Here is a 25,899-nt window from a genome sequence, read left to right as displayed (position 1 = left end):
GTTTTGATAAATGGAGGTAGTATGACCTTACTAACTTAAAAAGTGGACGTAGTATGACGTCAATTGGTGGAAAAGAATTACTCGCGGTATATGAGGGCATTATGAGCCACCGCGGGGGTATGCATACTTAACTATAGACACCGAAGTAAGGCGAGTGTCTATGGTAGAGGCTTGCTTAGGGGTTAGCTCCCCCTAATGTATTGTCTCACTTATGGAGTTTGGAGTGTACCGGCAGTATGGCTGGATAGTACAGCAGTATGGCTGACTAACTTTTACATGAAAATAAATATTCTTAATAAGCATGATCGAAGCGTACGGTTCTGTGATTTGTTAGCTAATTAATTAAAACTTTCTCTTGTGTTATTATTTATTGGTATGCGACGTTCGCTGACGTGTGCTTTTGGTCTTAACGACCCTGCGATGATGTTGTGTCCTATCTGGGCAATGACTAGCAGTAAGTTAAGTTGCAGGTCTGGGGAGTGAGGATTGTCCCTTGAAGAAATAAATTATTAGGGTAGAAAAGTCTTAATAAGATCTTAAAAATTTAGTTTAAAGAACATTTGGTTTTTATGAGGCGACTTTCGTTCTCAAGTTGTAATAAGTAGATTTAACTTTTCGTTCTTATCCGCTGCTAAGAATTTCTTATTATCTAGTAGATCTTAATAACGCTAATAGAACTCGATCCGCACGTTTTCCTTAACTTCAAAACCGTTTTAAACTGTTTTCTAACATCCCGGTTTGACTCGGATTATAGTTGTCTCGTTTTTAAAAGGTCATTTTCTCTTCTCGTACGACCCGAGTTATTCCGAGATGTTACAACTGGTATCAGAGCGGGAGTTTTATTTAGTGTTATTTATCTATATCGATAGACTAACGTTAAAAAAAAAATTTTTAAAATTAATTAACGAGAGTAAAAGGGGTAGACATTAAGGGGATATGATGTGTTGTGCTTTGTGTCTTTAAGCATGATGTCATGGATAACTTGATGAGTGTATGATAGCATTTCTGTGTCTATATCTCTGATGTTTTGAATTATCTATCTTTGTCTGATCTTAGAAATTGATTGCCTTGTTTTCTTTCCTTGTGAGTTAGGAAGTTCGATTATTATTTTTCTCTCATGGATAAAGGAAAAAGACCGGCCGATGAAGGAATTAATACCCGAGAGGAACCCTGGAGAGTTTTAGATAATGCCCCAGCTTGGGCAGAAATAGAGGCTCAGGGAATTTGGGATAGAAAAGAGGGAGAAAGTGATTTGGATTACACCCGACGAATGAAAATGATCTACAAAAAGTCCAAACAGGTGTATGAAAGAATAATGGAAGAGGAAACGAATGCATTGAAAGGGATGATTGACGAGTTTCACCTAGAGCTTGACAGGAGGGTAAGAGCAGTGCAAACTGAGGGTCGGGACGGAGTTGACGTTCCAGAGTCTAGTGGGGCAAGGAGAGATAATAATGAGGAGGATGTTCACATAGTAGACCCAGACTCAATGCCATTTATAATCTTCGATGGGTTGGATTTCGAGAGGGATCCAAAGGAGGATCCAGAAGAGGACCCGGAGGAGGAGGACCCCGATGAGGACCCAGAAGAGGAATATGAGGAGGAGTTCGAAGAAAATTCTGATGAGGAGCAGGGAGAATTCATGGAGGAGGATCCTTTAGGAGTGGTAGAAGATCCTGATGATGATAACTTAGGGGATGGATATAATGCTGATGAGGAGGGGGAACTAGCTTATAGAGATGGAATGATGAGTGATGATGATAGTGGGCATATTATTTTAGGGGGTTGGCCGGTGAGGCGAGAGGATCTTATGAGCGAGGAAGAGAGTGAAATCATGATGTGGGTGGAGGAACCACCTGAGCCAATAATTGTAGAGCTTTCTGATTCAGTAGCGCGACTTACTATGAGTGATTCCTTATCTGTGGGGACCCTTTCTGATTCCGATAGCGCGTCTAGCGATGACTCCGATGATGCTGATTTTGACCCTGATCAATACATGGAGGATCGGGACCGCATGGATGCGTCACCTTTATGTGCCTGATTGTTTTTACTTTATTTTGATGATGCATGTGCTTGAGTCGTATGTCTAGTCCCTTAGTAGAATAATTGCGAACAATTTTGTTGGTTAAGTGATTTGGTTGTTTATCTCGGACTTTTGTAGTTTTGAACAATGACTATGTGGGAATTTATACCCCAGTATTCTTTCTAGATTGGAAGTATACGGTTTGTTTGTTTTGAATTTGAATTTCATTTTTAAAATTATAAACAATTAGAAAGTAGAATTGATTCAGTGTTGTATTTATGGAACAAAAAAAAAAAAAAAAAAAAAAAAAAATCTGATTATAGACTTATTGTTCAACCTTTTTACCTTTAGGGCTACTACCTTGTTTACTTTAGAACAATAACAGAATGAGTTTTTTTTCCTTAAACCTCAAACGCTATAGAAATGTATTTACACACCTTGTTTGAACCTGATGCAGTAAACTTGCCATCATGCCACCCTTTTTGAAAAGGTCCGTGCCAAGAGGAAACTCTGATCGAGTGCTTCGAAACCTAGTCAAGGCCCTAGCTGGCGCAAGGAATCCGAGACCGAAATCCTTGGAGGAAAAGGCTTCGTCAATTAGTAAGAGAATAGCCCAGAGTAAACCCTCGACTTATAGTGGAAAAGGTGAACCTTCTATGTTGGAAAACTGGCTGAGAGAATTTGACAAGCTTTTTAGTGTGGTGAGATGTCCTGCTGAGCTCATGGTTGACCAAGCCGCGTTTTTCCTAGTGGAAGACGCTGACTATTGGTGGACACATAGTAAGATGAGGTTGATATCAGAAAACAACGGTGACTTAAGCTGGGAAGGATTTAAGGGGGCGTTAAGGGACCAATTTTATCCGCCTCATGTTAGGAAGGACAAATCAAATGAGTTTGCTAGGTTCGAAATGGGAAACCTAACGGTAGATGAATATTATCAGAAATTTATGGAATACTTGAAGTTTTGCCCTGACGATGTCCCAACTGAGGGAAAGAAAATACAGCGTTTTGAGTTAGGTCTATCGTATGAGATCCAAAAACACATTGAGACTGATAGATATGATACGTTAGACCAGCTATATAAGAGAGCTGCGCAGATTGGGAATGTTATCAGGAAGGAAAAAGAGAAGTTGGGCCATAGCGGAGAAAAGAGAAAAGAACCCGTGTTTCAGAATGATACGAATGCGAGTAATCAAGTCCAAAATCAATTTAAGAAGCACAAACCGTTTGGAGGCTTTCAGGAGAAAGGTTTCCATTCTGGTCAAAACAGCAAGAATGGGGGAAATTCGAGAATAGAGGCTAGAATGCAGAAGCCTTTGTATGATCGTAATGGGAAGGAAAGAATCTTCAACTGTAGGAGATGCCAAAAGAACCACCCAGGAAGGGACTGCCGGGGTGCGTTAGTGGACTGTTCTTACTGTGGTAAGCCGGGCCATAGATTGTACGAGTGTTATACTCGCATAGGACAACAAGAGTTGCAAGGGGGAAATCATAGAGGTTTCCAACAACAAAGAATCGCTAACGGACGGGGTAGTAATGATGCTGGTAGGGGGAATCACATTGGTGGAAGTTTTGGCCGAAACTTGGGAGGTGCCTCAAACCCAAGGTTTTCGGGGAATAACTCCGGTCTTCAGCAACGACCGGGAAATGCTAGAAACGAGAATTTCCTTTCAAGCCAACGTGGGAATCAAGGAGGTGTTACTACTTTTACCCAGAACTACGGCAGGCTTTCAGCAGTTAACTCGAGGGAGGCAGCGCAGGCGTCGGATGTGGTCATAGGTACATTCTGTATTAATGAAAAATCCGTTAAAGTACTGTTTGATTCTGGTGCATCATGCTCGTTTGTTTCAAAGTCTAGAGTTAAGGACTTAGAATTGGAAAACCCCGAGGAAACATCTTTTTCAGTCTCTACTCCTTCCGGGGAGATATTTCATTGTAATACGTTGTTCCGTGAAGTGCCGGTTAAGATAGGGAAAGTAAAATTTCCAAGTAATTTATTTTCTCTAGAAATGGATGACTTAAATGTAATACTTGGGATGGATTGGCTAAGTAGATATAAAGCGATAATAGATTGTGAAGAACAGTCAGTGACCTTAAGTGGACCTAGGGGGGAGAAGGTTAAATATAGGAGTCTTCCTAAGGGACCGAGGATAAAAATCGTATCATCATTAAAAGTCAAGAAGTTAATTAAGCAAGGGCAACCGTGGTTTCTGTGTAGTATAAGTAAAGTAGGGGAGCGGGAGTTGCAGCTTGAGAACATTCCAGTGGTCTGTGGTTTTAGAGATGTTTTCCCAGAAGAACTTCCTGGTATGCCGCCAAGAAGGGACGTGGATTTCTCGATTGATTTAATCCCTGGGACAGGACCGATTTCAAAAGCTCCTTACCGAATGGCCCCAAGGGAGATGGAAGAATTGAAAATCCAATTGGAGGAGTTGTTAGAGAAGAGTTATATAAGACCTAGTGTGTCGCCTTGGGGAGCCCCAGTGTTGTTTGTAAGGAAAAAGGACGGAACGATGCGTCTCTGTATTGATTACAGAGAACTTAATAAGGTCACTGTTAAGAATAAGTACCCATTACCACGGATCGATGATCTTTTTGATCAGTTGCAAGGGGCAGGAGTCTTTTCCAAGATTGATCTGCGGTCCGGGTATCATCAGTTACGCATCAAGGAGGAGGATATTAGTAAATCAGCTTTTAGAACCAGATACGGACACTTTGAATTTATAGTGATGCCTTTTGGGTTGACCAATGCACCCGCAGCATTTATGGGGTTGATGAATCGGGTTTTTAACGCGTACCTCGATAAGTGTGTGGTGGTGTTCATTGATGATATTTTGGTATATTCCAAGAGCCAAGAAGAACATCAAGAACATTTAAGGATAGTCTTGCAGATTCTGCGAGAGAATCAGTTGTATGCTAAGTTTTCGAAGTGTGAATTTTGGTTAGAGCAAGTGGCTTTTCTGGGTCACATTGTTTCTAAGGAAGGAATTTCCGTTGATCCAGCAAAAGTAGCAGCTGTTCGGGATTGGTCTACACCTCGGAATGTTACAGATATCCGGAGTTTCTTGGGATTAGCAGGATACTATCGTCGTTTTGTGAAGGACTTTTCTCGCATCGCTCGTCCACTGACAGCCTTGATGAAGAAGGAAAAGAAGTTCGAATGGACTGAGGAGTGCGAGAAGGCATTTCGGTTATTAAAGGAGAAGTTAACTACAGCCCCTGTGTTGACCTTACCTGACCCATCCTTGGAATACTCTGTCTATAGTGACGCTTCCAAACATGGGTTAGGTTGTGTTTTGATGCAAGATAGAAAGGTGGTGGCGTATGCTTCACGTCAACTAAGGACTCATGAGGTGAATTATCCAACACATGACTTGGAGTTAGCTGCTGTGGTTTTCGCATTGAAAATCTGGCGACATTACCTTTATGGTGTCAAATGCAAGGTCTTTACGGATCATAAAAGTTTGCAATTTTTGTTCACTCAATCCGAGTTGAATTTGCGCCAACGACGTTGGTTAGAACTTATCAGTGATTATGATTTAGAGATTTCATATCACGAAGGCCGTGCGAATGTAGTCGCTGATGCTTTGAGTAGGAAATCGAGGCATTCCGTCTCAGCGTTAATAACCTCTGAGGAGTTGTGTAAGGAGTTTGGGAGAATGAACTTGGAGATAATCCAAGAAGGGGAATTGGAAGCCAAGTTGAGTGCCTTGTCTATTCAACCTACCTTTTTCGAAGAGATTATGGCTAAGCAACTGGAAGACCCAAAGTTCATTAAACTTCGGGAGCAGATCAGTGAAGGGAAAGCTGAAGGTTTTACAATTCATGAGGACGGTAGTCTTCGTTTTAAAGGACGGTGGTGTGTGCCGGATGGGTGTAACTCCTTGAAGGAAAAATTATTGAACGAAGCTCATTATTCTAGATACTCGGTTCATCCTGGTGGGGATAAAATGTATCAAGATTTAAAATGCATGTTTTGGTGGTCTGGTATGAAAAAGAATATTGCTGAATTTGTTTCCAAGTGTTTAACGTGTCAAAAGGTTAAGAGTGAACATCGAAGACCAGCTGGGTTACTGCAACCTCTAGAAGTCCCGGTCTGGAAGTGGGATGACATATCTATGGATTTCGTGTTAGGGTTGCCACGAACTAAAGCTGGTAATGATACTCTTTGGGTTATCGTGGATAGGCTTACTAAGTCTGCAAGGTTTATTCCGATGAACTGTAAGTGGGATATGGAACAACTTGCTCGTGCCTATATTCGATACGTTGTTCGATATCACGGAATACCTCGTACTATTGTCTCCGATCGTGATACTCGATACTTGTCACATTTTTGGAAATCATTACAGCAGGCTTTGAGAACCACTCTTCTTCATAGTACGTCTTTTCACCCTATGACGGATGGTCAGACTGAACGTGTCAATCAGATACTAGAAGACATGTTGAGAGCAATAGCCATGGAATGGCAAGGTTCATGGGATGAACATTTGGATTTAGTAGAATTCTCTTATAATAACAGTTATCAGGCAACGATTCAAATGGCTCCGTTTGAAGCACTGTATGGTCGTAAGTGCCGTAGTCCTGTATGTTGGGATGATTTTACTGAATCCGTCACCTTAGGACCTGATATGCTTGTGCAAATGACAGAGAAAGTAAAGTTGATTCGCGATAAAATGAAGGCAGCCCAGAATAGACAAAAATCGTACGCCGATCTCCGACGTCGGCCTGATGAGTACGAAGTGGGCGACAAAGTTTTACTCCGTGTGTCTCCGATGAGAGGTGTGGTTCGTTTTGGTGCTCGTGGGAAGTTGAGCCCGCGTTTCATTGGCCCCTATGATATTGTGGAGCGGATTGGGAAGTTAGCTTACCGGTTAGCGTTACCTAATGCGTTGGGTAAGGTTCATGACGTTTTTCATATCTCCCAGTTAAAACGTTATGTTGCGGCTTCTTCGCATGTCTTAGACCCGGAACCGTTAGAACTTGATGAAAGCCTCACCTATGAAGAGCAACCTGTCCAGATTTTAGATAGAAAGGTTCGCAGTACTCGGCGAAAGGATGTTGCAATGGTTAAGGTTCTATGGTCAAATCATCGGTCACAAGAGGCAACTTGGGAAACAGAAGCTTCAATGCGAGAGAAGTATCCGCATCTTTTTCCTCAGGTTAGTAAGTTACGGGGACGTAACTTTTTAAGGGGGGTAGGAAGCGGTAGAATTTTGCGTTTTACGCGCTTTGAGGTTTATTTTGATCTATTTCTTTTGTTGTGTGCATGTTTTGTCGTTTTTTTTTTATGTGTGTGATTGTTGTGTGTTTGTGTTTGTACGTTGAGGTTTGGGGGTCAAAACCTTTTTAAGGGGGGTAGTCTGTAACACCCCGATATTTTCCCGATATATTAAATGATTTGCTAGTAATATTATTATTTTTATTATTATTATTTTTTTTAGAAAAAATATATATTTCTTTTTATTATTTATTTTGTTAGTAGATTAAATCATGAGACTTCAACTTTTAAGGCAATTAAAATCATTTTAAGCCCAAATCTTTTTCCTAATCTATCTTTAACTTCAAAAAAAAAAATAAAAATAAAAATAAAAACAAAAAAAATAAAATAAAATAAATGGGAAGTGGAATCATTTGGCCGGCCATATGGAGGGTTAAGGGGGGATTAGTAACCTCTTAGGAAGATGAAGATCAAGGAATTATTGCCTTCTATAATTATTGCCTTAATTTCCTTAATTCCTTTATTTCCTTAATCTCCTAATTACCTTACATCTTTTCATTTTCAAACCATTTGCAAGTAAGAAAACACTCCCAAAACACTACATTTCTCACGCCTAAATCCTCCACCTTGGTTCATCAATTTTGGTGTTTTGTTCTTGAAGCAATTGTGAGTAATCCTTAATCTAGTTTTTATTTTTTAAATTTTAATTTAAATTTCTATGATTTTTATGTGTGTTATTTTATAGTTTATGATTTATTCATGATTTAAAATTCATGTGTGGAAGTATGATGTTTTTCCATTTAAATTAATGTATGGTTTTAGGGTTTTAGATATGTTTACATGTGTATGAAGAATTGTTTGAAGAATGATTGAAAAAAAATATATATATATATATATGTATATACAAAAAAAAAAAAAAATGGTTGCTCATATAAAAAAAAATATATGTGGTGATGGAAATTTATTTTTATTTTTATTGATAAATAGTGGAGATTTATAATGTTGGTAGAGAAATATACATGTATATGTGTGGTGTGTTTGTGTGTGTAAATTGGTGTAAAAAGATTTATTTTTGAGAAAAATATAAATAAATAATTAAAATTTATTTTTGGATGTGATCATGAAAATTATGTAAATTTTATTGTTTAGATTTAATAGGGAATAAAGCATTGAAATTTATATATTTGTGATAAAAAAATGAGATCCCGTAGGTTTTGAAGATGATGGAAAAATTGTGTTTTTGGAGCATTTTTGGCTTTAAAATTAAGTTAAAAATACTTATACTATGTTATAAATTATGAAAATTGGTACTCGGGGGTTTTGACGCCTTCCGGACGCAACGGTGAAGTCGGATTTTCAGTTTGACAGTTTTAAGATGAGTTTCTGGACAGATTGTATAGGCTGTCCGGTTTTGTGTATATACCATGTCATAGTATGTGATGGATGTTCATGTTGTGTGTAGTATTCTAGGTATGGATGTGATTGTATATGTGTGTTATGGATGATTTGAGGAAAATGTGTATGTGTGCTTATTTCCCGAATACGATTGAACCTTGTAGGAAGTCGATTCGTGACCGGGAATTGATTAAGACGCTTGCGAGTTGGTTATCTTGCTTAAGGTATGTACACGCAGCGTGGTTCGCATTAGTCCGATGTATCATGTATTAATGATACCCGAAAGTAAGGCATGGGTATATAGAACGAATAATGTTATCGTTCGAATCAATAATTTTATACATTGTTATGATAAGTAGAGGTAGTATGTCCTCACTAACTTAAAAGTGGACGTAGTATGACGTCAATCTTTATATATTGTTTTGATAAATGGAGGTAGTATGACCTTACTAACTTAAAAAGTGGACGTAGTATGACGTCAATTGGTGGAAAAGAATTACTCGCGGTATATGAGGGCATTATGAGCCACCGCGGGGGTATGCATACTTAACTATAGACACCGAAGTAAGGCGAGTGTCTATGGTAGAGGCTTGCTTAGGGGTTAGCTCCCCCTAATGTATTGTCTCACTTATGGAGTTTGGAGTGTACCGGCAGTATGGCTGGATAGTACAGCAGTATGGCTGACTAACTTTTACATGAAAATAAATATTCTTAATAAGCATGATCGAAGCGTACGGTTCTGTGATTTGTTAGCTAATTAATTAAAACTTTCTCTTGTGTTATTATTTATTGGTATGCGACGTTCGCTGACGTGTGCTTTTGGTCTTAACGACCCTGCGATGATGTTGTGTCCTATCTGGGCAATGACTAGCAGTAAGTTAAGTTGCAGGTCTGGGGAGTGAGGATTGTCCCTTGAAGAAATAAATTATTAGGGTAGAAAAGTCTTAATAAGATCTTAAAAATTTAGTTTAAAGAACATTTGGTTTTTATGAGGCGACTTTCGTTCTCAAGTTGTAATAAGTAGATTTAACTTTTCGTTCTTATCCGCTGCTAAGAATTTCTTATTATCTAGTAGATCTTAATAACGCTAATAGAACTCGATCCGCACGTTTTCCTTAACTTCAAAACCGTTTTAAACTGTTTTCTAACATCCCGGTTTGACTCGGATTATAGTTGTCTCGTTTTTAAAAGGTCATTTTCTCTTTTCGTACGACCCGAGTTATTCCGAGATGTTACACTTTACCTATTCATTCATACTTCCACAAAAGGATCTCACATTCTAAACAAGCCCTAAGTCTTCTTCTGTTAGAGCAACAGGCCACTATGCATTCTTATAGAAAGGTTAGGCAACATTTCTCAAACACATACTGACTTAATCATCGGAGGAGATCCCCTAGAGAAGCCCTCTTCAGCCCTCGTTTGTTGCTTGTGTAGGTTAAACCGTTCAAGGCACACTAGATAGTAACTCTAAACCTTACCAGCATTTCATTACCATCAATCGGTTTAAAAGACACTCTTAATTCCCTATTTAGTGTGATGATTGATCCAATCCTTGAAAAAATGATAATAGTATTGAAATTTTTTGGATGATATCATAGAGGAGAGAAAAATGAGAAGAGATAATCAAAGATGGTGATAGAGATATTTTTATAAAGAAAATTTGTTAAGTTAAATGGATAGATGAAAATAAAAAGTGTTGGTAATTCATGGAAATAGATGGAGTACTTCCTTACTTAGCTCCTATAAAATTACACCACTTTGTAGAAGTTGTTTTATTAGTGTTGTAGTTGGTTAATACAATGAAAAACAAATGGGTAAAAGGCAGTGACATATTATTTAAGGGCCACTTGTGTTACCAATCCTATAGAAGAAATAAAAATCTTAAAATTTTTAGGCTAATAAATTATATATAGGTTCACAATAAACTTCATTGAATACACTCAATTTCCTTTTGAAATTGTCATATGACTCCAAAAGGCTCTAATATATTTCAGTCATAAGGTTTAACTTGTTCCTAGTTTGGACCAGATACAATTAATAAACACTAATGTGGTTAGTGTAAACAGGATTAAAGGAGTAATTGTTAGTTTAGAGACTTGTCTTTGCTATATCACATTTTTTTAAGTTAGATAACTATGGGGACCAAGTCTTCACAAGTAACACACGTTAGAGGGCTTCCAATTCGACTTCGAGGACCGCCTTCGATGCTCAAGTCAATGTGCATTCCGACCCCTCAAACCGCCGGTGACTACTTATAGAGACTGTAGACTGGCCCCACAAACCAACATAAGTCTTTCCAACGCACTTTGACCTCACTCGTTCACCCATCCTAAGATTACTCCCACCAAGCACATTGAATTGTGAAGTTCTTATCAAATGGGCTCCCATGATGTTGTAAGATCGCCTAAGACTTAGGGGTTCATACAAACTTTAATCAAAGATCGAAAGATAGAACGATGAAGAACGATGGAAGGAAAGGGTGATGATGGAGGACAAATGAACAAACTGATTTGTTTTTCTGTATTTTTTGCTTGATTTTTCGAACAGCAAGGGGAAGGATAGTGATGGCTAATATCAAAACTCACTATGAATCCACGTAGCAAGTAACGACGCTCTTAAAGCACAAGTGCACGCGCCAATACACCAAGCATAAGAACTTTTGCTAATACAACTCTAATCCAAGAATCATACAACAACGAGGATTGAAACAAAGCGTTTCGGGTTTTCTCTAACATCAATCATCAACTGAAAATTACAATACATGTTGAACTATTTACAAAAAAAGCAAAACGAAAGAAACTAACTTAAAAACCGACTCACAGTTATGGCCGACTGTATGGCGTGTGGAAGTTACCACATATGGCCGGTCATAACCACTTCTCGTGTAACTTTCGTCCCATTATTGCCTATTACAAAACCGACAAATAACTCCCTAAATTTCTGAAAATAACTCCTGATTACTCGACTTAAAACCGAAAATAACTACCCTAATATTTTTGAAAATAAATCCCCTAATATTTCTGATTTTTTTGATTGCTTGCATGATAATAACTACCTAGCTACTTGGACTAAAAGGACTACAATTATGATGACCTTCCACACGCCTAGATTGGCTCAACTTTTGCTGAAAATAACTTCCGTGCTTTGACTTGATTTCTGTCTTTGATTTCTTCTTGACTTAAATAACTTCCGTGCTTTGACTTGATTTCCGTCCTTTATTTCTTCTTGACAATACTCACATACATGACATATTTTTGTTTGTTTTCTTAATTAAAAGTAATCATTAAAAACATAAATGGACCGACCCTAATAAATATAACACAAACTGCAAACTTAAACATTAAAATTTAGATTTTTATGAGGTGAAGCTTGATTACGGATGATCTTTGAAAGGTGGATGAAATGAGTGCTTGTTACATAAGGATGAGGCACCAACACATGAAAAGAAGATGCACCTTATTGATATAAGTAGTCTATTAATTCTTTTTTAAAGTCACCCCCACTTAGGAATACAACATCCTCGTTAAACCGTAGTTTCAGGATCTTTTCTCTCGCTAGGTGTATTGAACACACAATCATCCACAATCGCAAAGTAACTCTAATACCATTTGTAACACCCCGACCCTTCAAAACGTCGGTGACTACTCATGGAGACTGTAGACTGGCTCCACAGACCAACACAAGTCTTTTTATCGCACTTTGGCCTCACTCGTGCGTACCAAGTAAAACTTCCCAAGGAAGTCACCCATTCTAAAATTACTCCCCACCAAGCACGCTTCACTGTGGAGTTCTCATCAAATGGGCTCCCATGAAGAGAAGATACACCTTATTGATATGAGTAATCTATTAACTTTTTTAAAGCTAAATTTGTGGTATCACACAATGAATATACTAAATGAGTACCTGGGATCCAATTCTAAATACCCCATGTACCTTTAAAGTGTGGTACAAGATATATGGGTTGCTTGGAAGAATTGCATCTAGGACAAACTCTTTAGGGCGGGGAGCATTTGAGAGAACCTTGTCTAAAAGAAGTCCCGCCCAAAAGGACCTTGCTGCTTGGAACAAACTCGTTTGGAAGAACCTTGTTCAGTATAAACCCTTGTCTGATACAAGGCATTTCCTGTTAAATGACTTCTCACAAATACAATTCTTTCAACCCACTAGCGTTTATCTATAACGCTCCTGCTCAATCAAACCACCTTATCTATCCATGGAGGCTGTAGACTGGCACCACAAACCTACACAAGTTCTTTTGAGTAAATTTGGGTACTAAATCTGGAACCGACCTGTGTGACTCAGCCGCCAACGGCCTACAACAGGCTTTGAACGCTTACGGACAACAGCAAAACAGCCTTGGTTGAGATTCAGACTCAGAAAATTCAAAACCATTAATTGATGAACTCAATTCGTTCATATCATTCTCATGTTTAGAACCCTCTCTTTGTTTCCTCGTTTGCCGCTTTCCTTCCCTCAAAGGTAATAACTACTAATTAGTATTCCTTATGTTTTGATTTAATGCTTACCCTTTGTAATTTAGGCTGTAATATATCATGGTTCGGGTTTAAATTTGTTGTTAATCAACCTATATGGGGTTTACCTACAATGGTTCTTGCTGTACTTGGATGAATTTTCACTTTTCAGTAATTGTTGGGTACTTTTAATTTTTTATCACATGAATTTGTTTTGGATTTATACTCTGAGTAATCATTGTTGATTTGACATCCAAATATGTTGTTTTTTTTTTTAATTTCAGATTTTGTTTTGCTACAATGTCTGTGGAAGTTAAACCATGGCGTCCTAAGTTTATTCCTGTGGAGCAAAGTCAAATCACTTCAATTAGTAGCTCTGAAGGTTTGTTTCTGCTTATATTTGAAATGTTTTCTCAAATTGGATTCTAATTTGAAATATTGTGTGACCTCATCGAGCACAAAAGTCTTTGTAATGGTATTATGGATGGACTGGGATATGTTATATACTCTAACATGTCCCCTCACACGAGAGCCCGTTGAGCTAGAAGTGTGGATGCACACATGCATTGAATGTTCCACTTTAAATGAGGGGTGGTGCAGATTCCAACCCGTGACCTCTTGTCACGCTGGCTTTTGATACCATGTCAATAAACCAATTCAACCAAAAGTTTAAGCTAATGGTTGAAGGCTTGAAGCCCCAGGATATGTTATATACTCTAACATGAACTATGTAGGACTTATACAATCCTCCCACGATTTTTGATAGATAGTAAGTTGACAGAATAGTGTGATTGGTTGAGAAGGACAGGGTTGTGTTATGTAGGATTTACAATTGTTGTAGGTAAAGTTAACTAGAATGTTATATTGATCAACCTTGTTTCTTTTTAATCGAATCGATATCCCTACCCCATCATCCTTGTGTGAACTAATCATCAATGCTAGAATGATACCACCCTCAAAAGCTAGTAATAAATCATCAAATTTTTAACTTGCATTGTTACTTGTTTGTTTATCAGTTTGTCCTTCTTGAAGTGTACATTGTGTAGTTTGAAAAACTATGATCTATTTTTGTTGTAGTTATCTTGAACATTGTCATCATTTTCCTTGCTACTTTCTTACCTTGAACTCCCGTTTGCTCTTGTTGGTTGCAAGCGTCTGATTTGTTGCAAACCTTGTCATGGCTAGTTGCAATTGCTAATTGTCCTGTCTGTTTATATGTGAGAAGCCGAGATTGGAATATATGCCGATGCCCGATAGTAATGAATGTGTTTAAGGAATTCCAAGTCTCTTTTTTTATCTTTTAATGTGTCAAAGTTTTACTTTAGCATGTGATTGGTGGCTGACTAGAAATGCTGAACTCTTCTACTGCAGCATACAGATTCAGTGTTGTTTCGTATAACATACTGGCACAGGTATGATGTACGCTTCAGACTTTAATTAGTGCTTTGCACCAAATACATGGAAAATTGTATATGAAAGTCTGCTATATGCAGGTGCAGTTCTGCTTATTCTCGTAGATCTTTTGCCCAAAAGAGTAACACGTTTTTTAGGGGGGGGGGGGGGGGAAGAAGTGGGATGTAGCATGCTTTAAACTGAGGACTGTATTACGATAATCGTGTTCGCTGGATTAGAAGTATGGACATTTTAGAGGAAGTTGATTGATAACCTGCCTTTTTATAGAACTTTTCCTTGATTTCAATAAATACATGTCAAATATCCACAACCAATTGCTCTGAAGTCCTACAATCAATTGGACTTCCCCACCCTATTTCCGAAGAGACTATGAAGATATGATGTTTCTCAAAACAAACTTTAATCCCAAATTTTTTCAAAATTCCCCTTACAAAAGCTTTGTGATTAATTTTTGTTAATTGTACATTTTTTCTTGTATATTAGGAAAGCATCAAAAAAATGTCGTTTTAATAAATTTTTCATCTATTTCTTCGTTTTTTCTAGTATATTTTAACTTTATATTACTTGAACTCATGAATATATTTTATCCAGCGTACAACCAGGTTTTTTTAATATAAATAGTATAATATTTACCTATTACTTTTGCTATGGCCTATGCCCTTGTAATAGTTTTTAAACATTCAATTTCTCCTTTACCCCGTTTCATTCCGTGAGCTTTTAATGGTTATTTCACTATTTAAAGAGTAGTTGCTGCATACTAGTTAGGGTAAGACTACATTTCGTATTGTGTTTAGTTTGTCATTGTTAAGTTGCTAATCATCAAGTAATGCTTGTAGAATCCAAACAACCGTATCAAAATTTAGTTGGTCGATATGTATATAATTGAAACAAATATGATTATGATAAATTTCAAATGTTACCAACTTGCTAATTTATCATACACTTGCATGTTACATTTTCTTTTAACTTTCTCTTAATGTTTGCAACTTTCCAAATTCCATTTGAAGGTGTTTGTGAAGAGTTCCTATTTCCCACACTCCCCAAGACCTTGTCTCAGGTATTTCAGCTTGTTCATTTTTGTCTTCTATACCTCTTTTGAATTATATTCTTCCTTGTTTTTATATGGTCTATTTCCGTCAATACACACGAATGCTTTTTAATGATCAACCTGAAGGAAGGGAATTGTGGAACAATCGTAAAACATTTTTTTACTTCAAGAAGACTTTTAGTTACTTTATTAGAAAGAAACGTGAAAAATAAGCTAGAATGAGAGAAAATTCAGTAAGGACATGAGGAAAAAGTATGGCTGAAAATATCTAGAACTTTTGCAAGCTTGTATTACCAATAAATATTTATGAGTAATCTCTCTTTACCTAGAGTATACTAGGGTAAATTTTTCTCATGAAAAAATGTCTTATTCTTCAATGTCCTGAGCTATACTTCTATACCAACTGTGCGTCCACCTTCATCGTCGTCTTTCTATATAGTCCTTCATCAACATCCTCCTTTGTCGTCCTCCTTCACCAATGAACAAACACTAGTTTTTTTCTCCTTACCATGAAAGCTCATCCGTCTCTTACAATATTCAACATCGGCAAATGAACATGAAAAGATGTACCATCATGGAAATTGACTCTCCAATCACAAATGAATTACACCAACTAGCATTAGTTGGTTTCAATTTCTTGAAACTATGAATTGTGGGGTTTCTCCTTGCTCCATTCTTTATGTTAATTTGTTACCATTATGGTCTGTACAAATGGAAGTTGATTCACCACTCAAAATCAATAAAAGAAATACTGCATTTTGTTTAACTTTCTTTCCCGACTTTGAAAATTGTCTCATATTCTTGTTTGGCAAATAGTAAAAATAGATAAGGAATTAAATAAAAATTGATTATATTTAAAAAATCATCCTTATAACTCTTACTTTTCTTTACTTTCATTAATGGCAAAAATGTCATTTTATAAATTTCCCAAGTCTCAACCTTTGCTAATTCCCATTCCCCTCAAACAAATAAGGAATTTTCTATAATTCTACCCCAAAATCCCAATCCCTAACCTCGATTCCCCCTTGCCAAACACACCCTAAGAGTCTACTGGTCTGAGAAAAGGATTTGATCATCAAATGTTCTGTATTGAGTTTTTTTAACGCATTTGAGAGAGCACAAGCCTCTCAAAAGCTTGCAACTATTTTAATTGATTTGTAAAATTTTAAGTAGATATATTCTTTCTATCTTTTCTTGCTTTTCATATATTCCTCAACTTCTACAAAATGAGTCAGATTGGTGTCAACGTTGTTGCCTAGATCTCATTGGAAGTCAAGACTCTAGACTATGAGTATTTATACGACTATGACTCCCTGAAGCTTTATCACGAGAAACGACTCAGTTTAAACTGTGTTAATGAAGATATGATAAGAAGTTAGAGTTGGACACTTGAAGAAGATTATTATTATTAGCCACTAAATACTACTACCTAACAAAACATAATTATTCTTTCTGGATTTTAAGGCGCTTCACACACAAAGCTAGCGCATTCGCATGGTTTCTAGTGTCTATGTTATAAGAAACCTAAGCACCTTGGGACGCCTTGCGCCTTTCTAAACTAAAGATCTCATTCATTGAGAAACGTTTTGCTAAAGGTGAGTGTAAGATAACTCTTGTGAAAGAAATGCTAAAGGCTTGCATTAAGCTTGATTGAATTAGAATCTAAGAGCACATTAACAATTTTGTTTATTACTTAAGTTTCAGGTCACCATCTAACCAACACATAAATGCAAGATTTTAAAATCATGTTCATGATGTGCTCTTAGGCTTCCCAAATCCACCAATTGCCCGCTACGATTTACTTTGTCAAGTAGAGAAGAATTTTTACAAAACGCACCAGTATTACAAGATATCTTCGTCAAGTCCAGCCAACACAAACTCGTTCTCATGCTTTGAATTTCCCTCCTAGATATATTGCCTAATAGGAAATAGCCCATTTTTACTGCAAACTTTCGTCAAGTCTAGTGGACCAACCATCCCGTGTTCTAATGAAGTTGAAGTTGATTATTACCCACCTTAAGGACACACCGAAAGTGTGGGATAGTGTCATGATCGTGCCAAAGAAAGGTTGTTAACGAAAGATTATCATTATTTGTTAAGAATGACTACAAAAGAAGACCATTAATTACTTTGTAAGAAGCAAGTTTGTACTTTTAAAAGAAGCTAAAAAAGAGGAAATTCTATAAATAAGTGTATAGTGAGGAGTGAAAGGGATCTAATTATTGAGTATTTTGTATTAAGTTTTTGTGATTTTTTATGTGAGTGAACAGGCCTCTCGAAAACTTATAATTATTTTTCATATTCTGCAATATTTATTGAATATTTTGTATTGAATTTTCTAGATTAATGTGGGAGAGAACAAGCTTCTCATAAGTTAATAAGATACAAACATTTTATGCAGTTTTTAATCTTGATCGGCAATGCAAGCTATCCATCTGATGTGGCAACAAATGAATTGCTAGTTTACCACACGATAAAGAAAAAGAATTTTTACATGTTTTTTTATTGATAAGGAGAAGGCATGTGAAAATTTTCTTAAGCACTTTGGCAGGTTATATAAAAGAAATGTATGTCATGAGTATATGAATAATGCATGAGAAAGTATACACTAATGTAAATATCATCCATGGACTATGGTTGATGAATTTTGCATAGAAAAGTTCCTAGTTCATAATTATTATTAATTGTAAATTAATAAGACTTGTGAACAATACCCAATAATAATGGAAATATTGTTTTTAAGTGATAGTGATTGCTCATGAATCATGTCTTGTTATTGACTTTTAAGTCAATAATGGTTATCAATTCAGATTTCTTAACAAACTAAAGAGCTTATTATGTTATATAATAACTGTGAAATTAATTTTAGGCTGTTATCTGTATAATGGAAAAGGCTAAAACAATAGGTGTTTGAGAGAGTGTCATAGAGAGACAGAGTGAGAGAGAGACTTGGTAACTTGAGCAAACACCATTCTTGCACTCTTTCATTTACGTGAAGGTGATGAAGAAGCCGTTTGAAGGTTATTTCTAGTTGTAACTTTTGACTCAAGGTTGGTTTGGTTTTGCAGATGGAAGGCTCGTTCAGAAGCTGTTTTAGCCGCTCTTAGAGCTCTTGATGTTGACTTTCTCTGCTTACAGGTATTTTAACTTGTAAGTTGAGGTTGGTAACAAATAAGTTCACTTTTCATCTCTTATATCTGATGCGCTTTAAAGTTGCATGTGTTTTGTTTTAGATTCCCCATGTTCATGTGTGTGTCATTGTGGTCAAACCAGGAGTTGGATGAGTATGATAGCTTTTACAAAGAAAATTTGGAAAGACAGGGATACTCAAGCATCTATGTCATGAGGAGCGGTCAAAAGCGCGATGGTTGTGGAATCTTCTACAGGCAGACTTGGTATACAATGTTTACTTGAATCCTTAATATTTGTTAACTATAGATGTTCAAAATTGACTAGATCAAACTTGAATTGATGAATTTGTATTTTGTATTCGACTTTACAGAGAGACGAAGTCGTTTGTGTGCCCCCAATTGAAGTGATCATACCCATAAATGGAACGAGCAGCTCTAGTTCTTAAATAGATTTTAAACTATCATTGCTTTTGATTTCTCTGTTGTGCATAGTTTAAGTTCTTACTCACATTGTTTCAAAGAATTAGCCTTATTTTTCTTTTTTTTCTATCCCATTGAATTTGCCACATTTCTATTTTTGGCTATCACCCATATCCTTTTATAATTCCCATGCACACATTTAACTTACATTTTCATTTCATCCACACATTTCTCCCACTTTCCCATAAATTATACTCTTTTATACATCTTTTACTTAGTTTCCTTGATATTCACTCCAATTGTACTAGGGATTCTTTGGGATAGAGGGAGTAGTTGACTAGCACCCTTTTGAAACTTTGTCGAATCAATTTTGTATAGATACTTAAATTCAATCATGTTCTGAGCTGGTTTATAGTTCCAAATAATTGAAAATGCTAGCAAAAGAGGAGTAAAAAACACATTTAATACTATTTTTATAAGAACTAAGTGAATACTTGTGTCATAAATTTCTTGAGTGGCTTAGCGACTTCCATTAAGAATATAATTGACATATCGAAGAAAAAGTGTTGTTAAACTGATACCATGTGTTATTTCATATGGGACTATAGGTCAAAATAAAACAAAATATTTTTTTTCTTATTTTGGGTGATCCGTTGGACATAGATCCTTTTTTGCAAAAATTTTGATTCCTTGGGATTTTTCTGCATGAAGGTATCAAAATGCCACTATGTCTCTGTCTCCTAGGAAGATGTATATGATCATCATTATCTTACCTAGAAAGATGTATGTCCCCGAAAAAAATTTCAAAGTTCAATCTTTTTGTTTCCTCTTCACTCACAAAACTCTATCCAATCAGCTTCTTATTTTCAAAATGATTTTGTATCTACTCCAATGATACCATTTTTGTGTATCATTAGAAGATACTCAAACTAGTCAAATATTGACATAGAAAAATAGCCAAAATTTTGAAAACACTTCTGCTCAATTTTTCTTGGTCTGGTTCAACTGAGAACAAATGAAGTCATCATTCGGTGATGGACTCATTGTTGTGGAAGTTGTGGGTGCAACAATGCACTTATAGGACATTTTTCTCGCGAATTGACTGGAAAAGCATTTTATGATTTTAATTCAAGATTTTTATCACATATTTTAAGATTTTATCTTAACATATACTTTTCAAATCCTTGTCAATGTACTGGCATACATAGTATTATATATACATACAGCTTATAACAGATTTGATCTTGTGATTTCAAGTACATGTAATGGAACGTGACCATTGCGCAAAATTGTAGTTATGGTCGCGATTGTGGTAACACATACGGTGATGCAGTATTAGAGGTGATGTTGTCATGCTTCCAAATATCGGCCTAAACAATGAGATATCGCTTGAAGCGACCTAAAACACGGTTATTTTACGCCTGTATAATGCGGGCAACACTGTTTTGGTAAATTTGAAAACCTTTCCAATGCGGTTGATGCGAAATGATGCTGCCTTGTTTTTGCACTATGAACGTAGTGAAATTTCCTTGTTTGATGGTTGGAATTCTGTTGCAAAATGACCTTTTTATAACAGAACTACTTCATGGTAATTCCACATGTTTTCTAATAGTGATCTCTGAGCCCACTAAATTGTGAATTGTAAATCTGAAATCATGAATTGACTGATGTCATATATTTTTACATGATTAAACTGCTAGCCTTGTCCATAGCGTATTGCTCGTCTAGCATGCGTGCATTGGTTCTCAATTGTTTTGACATTTGGTTCTCTTTTTCTATTGGCACACAAATGGTGTTTACTAACCAAGTAAAATGATTATACCATAAAATAAATTCCTTTTCTGATATACTATGCTTTGCCTTCTCCAAACTGCTAGTGAATCTTAGACTGTAAAGATGAAGACAATATTGACTTGCATTTTTAGCTGTCCCCTGTGACTTCAGAATAGAGATGTATGCTCGTTGTTATGCTGCTGCTGTTCCTGTTATGATATACCCACTTGACATCTCATTGATAATGTAATTCATTTACAGCCCATTGACATGGTTATTTTCAGTGCAGAGCTGGTCTTACAAGATAATATTGACTATAACGATCTTGTGGAATCTATTGAAAGTGAAACAAACACAAGTGTGATAAATAGTGGCGTTCCGGTAGGAGGAGGAAATGCTGATGATGAGGGCACCCAAGGTACTATTTTTTTATTTTTTTTTTCTGGATCCTCCTTGACTATGAAATCCCCTCTTGATATTCTTAAGTATCTTCCAGTTTTTATTTGAAAATCCTAGTGGTTAGGGCTTTGATTTTTATATAATATTGCGGTACTTTAATTTGAAATTCTTGTAAACATTCTAATTTTCTTTTCATTATTTCTATTCTGTCATAGTTGGATTTCATCTCATGTTTTTCTTTTGTAAATATTATTTTCACTGGATTTGTTGGGGGTAATAGTAATACCAAGGTGTCATCTGGCATTTTATCAATAAATACATTATTTATTTTGAATTGTTTGGCTTGTTCTAGCTCTGTAACCTGTTAATTTTTGGATTTTAACAGTGGGAATATTATCACTTGATGTTAGTTTGCTGGGTAGATCTGTAAATGCATAAGGCAAAAATCTTTTGTTGCTTATGTGCTCCTTAAAATCATAGCACGTTATTACGACCGACATTACTGATCCCTTCATTGTGTTCAGTTTAGTCGCTGCCATTATGACCCCTTATTCATGACACTGTCCATTAAGAAGGCAATTAAATTTACGAAAATTTATATAACGGGTTTTGTGCTTACCGATCCACAAAACTCGTTATGTAACATGTGTTTTGATGCCATTGAATAACAACCATTATAAGCTGTAATTCTAAAAGGCCTATTATAAGCTTACGCCATTGTGACCCCCTTGAATGTTGGAAAATTCGGGAGTTGGAAGTTAAGGAAGATGGACTATATGAAATTAGGTTAGAAAGAAAATGAGAGTAGATATAGTAGAGTTATTTACAATGATTTAGTGTCCGATTCTCCCAAATCTCAATTCTATGAACTCATCTTCTAAATTCTTCCTCTTTTTGTGTTAGATAGACTACGGTAGCTGGAATAATTGACACGAGATGCTAAGTTGGTAAGCACATTTCAAAGTCTACGGAGTGTTGTCTTTTCTATTTGTTTCTCTTCTTGAGCTTTCTCCTGTGAATTTCTCTTCAAAATGCCCCTTCATATCTCTCGTTAACCTCCTTGTTTCACCCGATTCTTTTTCCTTCTTTCTCATTACCTTTTGATCTTTCTTCTAAATTCAAAGAGCATACTATGAGAAGTGTTGTCAATAGAGGCAGAACTGTTTATGTGATTAGGCGCTCAAATGTTCTCGCAATCTTTATATTCAATGGAGAATGATAAAAGATCTATCATTTAACCAGTATGCTTTAGCTTTATAAGTATTCTCCCACGACAAATAGGTATTAACTTTTGTAATGGTTTATTTATTTGTATTTTGATTTCAGTTTCAAAAGAAAAAGGTGCTAAAGAAGACCATGGGGATCTTAATGATCCTCATGTTAGACTAAAACGTGATTGTGTTGGAACTATGGCTGCATTTAGACTAAAGAATTTTTCTCAAGATCTGATCATTATTGCAAATACACATTTATATTGGTATGTCGTTTGTTGAGTTTTACTTACTCGTTTTTATTATTTTGCCTCTTATATTCTGTACTTCGATCAGCCTTCTTACTTTTTGACCCCCCCAATAAAAATTTAGGAAAATAGTTAATATTCGAATCAATGCAGGGATCCAAAATTAGCTGATGTTAAGTTGGCTCAAGCTAAATATCTTCTGTCGCGTTTAGACCAATTCAAAGCACTTGTCTCGGAAAAATTTGAATGTATGCCTTCTGTTATTGTGACTGGAGACTTCAACTCCACACCAGGAGATCAGGTAATATTCATAACATCTACTGTACATTGTTATCCTAGCATTGATATAGTCCATGAATTCTCTGAATCAATCAGCATATAAAGCAAACCTGATATCTCACTCTGGTCTTTGTTCATGCGGGTATTTCCTTTTATGTACCCTTATACTTTTTTTTGTTTTATTTATCTGTAAGATGATATTCTTGAGGAGATTTTGTAACAACCTGACTTATCGTTGACCGAGTAAACAGGGTCATTACGGGGTTTATTTCTCGAGAAACATAAATTTCAATTCCAAAACTTGTGCAAAGGAGTCACCAGTTCTATGACATAGCTGTATCAGCTAATTCTCAATCCAAACATCTAACTAATATACAAAGTAATCATAAAAGTCGCTATAAAAGTCCAACATAACCAATACAATCTAGTCCAATATACATTTACCAAAACCTAATACAAAGCTACAACTTCTCACGTACTCGTCTCAATTTAACATCCATGTAACTCTAATCATCACCGTGAACCCATCGTTCCCGATCGGTTCCGATCTGTAGACAGTCTAAAAGGTGGAAACAACAGGGCGTCAGGTTAAACTGAATGAGAAGTAACAATCCAAAACAACAAAACACAGTAATTCAAAACATAGGTTTAAAAACAACATCAGTTTTCTAAATCTATGTGCGCACAGAGAGTCTAATTGAGAGGAACATCCATAGCTCTAAGACTATGTCACTCTCTGGTGAGACTAGTCAATATTTGAATGACAATTCACCTCAAAACAGGGGAGTAGAGAGACAACGCTCCTCTATTCTGTTAATGACCAGCTCGTAAGCCCGATCCATTGACCATATCATCATATCAACATAATCAATCAATTCACAATTCCGTTTCAATAATTATAACTTGCAAAAACATAATTTTGATAAAACATTTCAAACAATAGTCCGGCCAGACCCTTTTTAAGGGACTGCTACTATTCACCAAAAGGTGCTTCAAGAAGCTAAGTCTAGTTCTCCACGATCACTAGAAGGGTTCCTCGATGATATCGCCTCCTGTAGCATAACAAATCACATCACGAAAGAGCGTTCGATACTACAATCTAGATATAATTACTTATTGCTTCTCGTCCTAGTCACTGCACCTTAACCAAGACTTTATTCTTAATATTCCAACTCTCATGCCATAAGGTCATTTCTAAGCAATTTAAAGAAATTAAGGTTGTTCACATTCTCCTAGAAGATTCTCAACACTCATTATCTTCTTTATACATCTAATTAACAAATATAACCATTTTAGTCCATCAAAATTATACTACCATTATCATGGAGATTGACGTCACTTGTACACATACGCCAAAATCATATTACCATTACCACTAGAGGTGTTCATTCGGGTCATTAGGTCAATTTCCAGTCAGGTGTTTCGGGTCTGTTGAAAATCGGTTCTTGTGTCCACAATGATTTTTACATTATTTTAAATTCATTTTGAAGTCGGGTTAAGTCGGGTTCTGTTCCAAGGTCGGGTTAATATTGGGTCATCAGGTTTGTTTTGAACACCTCTGATTACCACCGGTCCACCATCTAGTACTGGCTACGACACAGCCGATAAAACCTTAACCTACCTCCTTTTGACATGGGTATTGAGCCGTCGGTCCTTGTCAACGGCATGACCAATCGGTTAAGTTAAGACTGAAGCATTCATTTTGTGTCTTTCAGGTGTACAACTACCTAATTTCAGGAAACTCTTCCTTCGAGTCTGCAGTCGAATGTCCGGATGAATTGCCGATTCCTTTATGCAGTGTATACGCCTACACAAGAGGAGAACCGCCATTCACCAACTGCACCCCTGATTTTACAGATACTTTAGATTACGTCTTCTTTTCGCCATCAGGTTACATAAAGCCAGTAAGCTTCCTGGAACTTCCCGGAGCAGATTGCCCGTCTGTGGCTGGCGGGCTGCCAAACTACCAACATCCTAGCGATCACCTCCCCATCGGTGCAGAATTTCAAGTCCTAAAACAATAGCACTACATTATACTCTCCTTGATTCCCTTTCATTCTTTCATATCATATTACCCTGGAAAGATACTTCCAAATTTGATTATTTTCCTGGGTATACTAAACTTTTTTGACCTTGGTATATTTTCCTTGTAAGATATATCATTCTTTGACCTTTTTTTTTAAAAAAATTCTTGGGAAGTTTATTACTGGGATGACATTTGCAACTTAAATTTTGGCTAGTTGGGCAAACAACCCCAGCATTTGGATCTAACATTATTTATTTTCATATTAATGTTCTTGTTCCTTGTTCTTTGCGATTTTACATCACTCTTTTGCTCGTTTATCTATTTATTACCTATTTTGTCTCTCTCTGTTCTTTAATGAAGTTGTCATAAGAAATATTTACGGTAATTAAGAAAAATAGAATCTTTTAGATAGTAAAGTTATTATTTTATTGAATAATAAATTTGATGGAGGAAAAGTAGAGACCATAAATATTAAAAAAATATTAAAAGAAAGTTAGTGGAAAAAATGCGGGATCACAACTAATAAAAAATATTTTTATAAAGTTTGTGGAAAAAATGTGGGGACAATAAGGAATATAAAAATGTTAAAATAAAGTGAGTGAGAAATATGTTGGGACAATAAGTATTATTATAATATTAAAATAAGGATGAGTAAGGTTATTTTTGTCTAAAATTTGTAATATAAATGACAAGATTCTTTATGGGAACAATAATTTGAACACCCTAAAATGGAAAGGAGAAACTTTTTTAAGGAACAGAGAGAGTAGTTTTTATTTAAATTTATGTATTTTTATTTATTTATTTATTTTAATTTATGATTATGGTCAAGCATGTGTGATGTGT

General features: G+C 36.2%; 1 protein-coding gene across 1 annotated transcript; it reads left to right on the top strand.

Annotated features, from left to right (window-relative positions):
* The first annotated feature begins 12,631 nt into the window (after nucleotides 1-12,631).
* Nucleotides 12,632-25,339, top strand: LOC130799579 (carbon catabolite repressor protein 4 homolog 4). The gene is made up of 10 exons (XM_057662720.1): nucleotides 12,632-13,115; nucleotides 13,393-13,490; nucleotides 14,480-14,520; nucleotides 15,529-15,578; nucleotides 18,638-18,707; nucleotides 18,843-18,964; nucleotides 21,178-21,311; nucleotides 22,619-22,769; nucleotides 22,905-23,052; nucleotides 24,746-25,339. Exons 1-10 carry the CDS (start codon nucleotides 13,063-13,065, stop codon nucleotides 25,052-25,054), a joined length of 1,176 nt encoding a protein of 391 aa, XP_057518703.1. The 5' UTR covers nucleotides 12,632-13,062; the 3' UTR covers nucleotides 25,055-25,339.
* Nucleotides 25,340-25,899: the final 560 nt, after the last annotated feature.

Source organism: Amaranthus tricolor, chromosome 14 (assembly GCF_026212465.1).
Source record: "Amaranthus tricolor cultivar Red isolate AtriRed21 chromosome 14, ASM2621246v1, whole genome shotgun sequence".
NCBI classification, from domain to species: Eukaryota; Viridiplantae; Streptophyta; class Magnoliopsida; order Caryophyllales; family Amaranthaceae; genus Amaranthus; species Amaranthus tricolor.
The sequence above is the reverse complement of the archived record's forward strand: the minus strand, read 5'-3'. Positions and strand labels throughout refer to the sequence as shown.

Excerpts from the sequence above, each read along its gene's own strand:
- LOC130799579 (XM_057662720.1), top strand. The coding sequence starts at position 13,063 with ATGTTTAGAACCCTCTCTTTGTTTCCTCGTTTGCCGCTTTCCTTCCCT. Across the intron at positions 15,579-18,637 it reads TCCCCAAGACCTTGTCTCAG|ATGGAAGGCTCGTTCAGAAG; the intron begins GTATTTCAGCTT and ends TTGGTTTTGCAG. Across the intron at positions 18,708-18,842 it reads TTGACTTTCTCTGCTTACAG|GAGTTGGATGAGTATGATAG; the intron begins GTATTTTAACTT and ends TGGTCAAACCAG.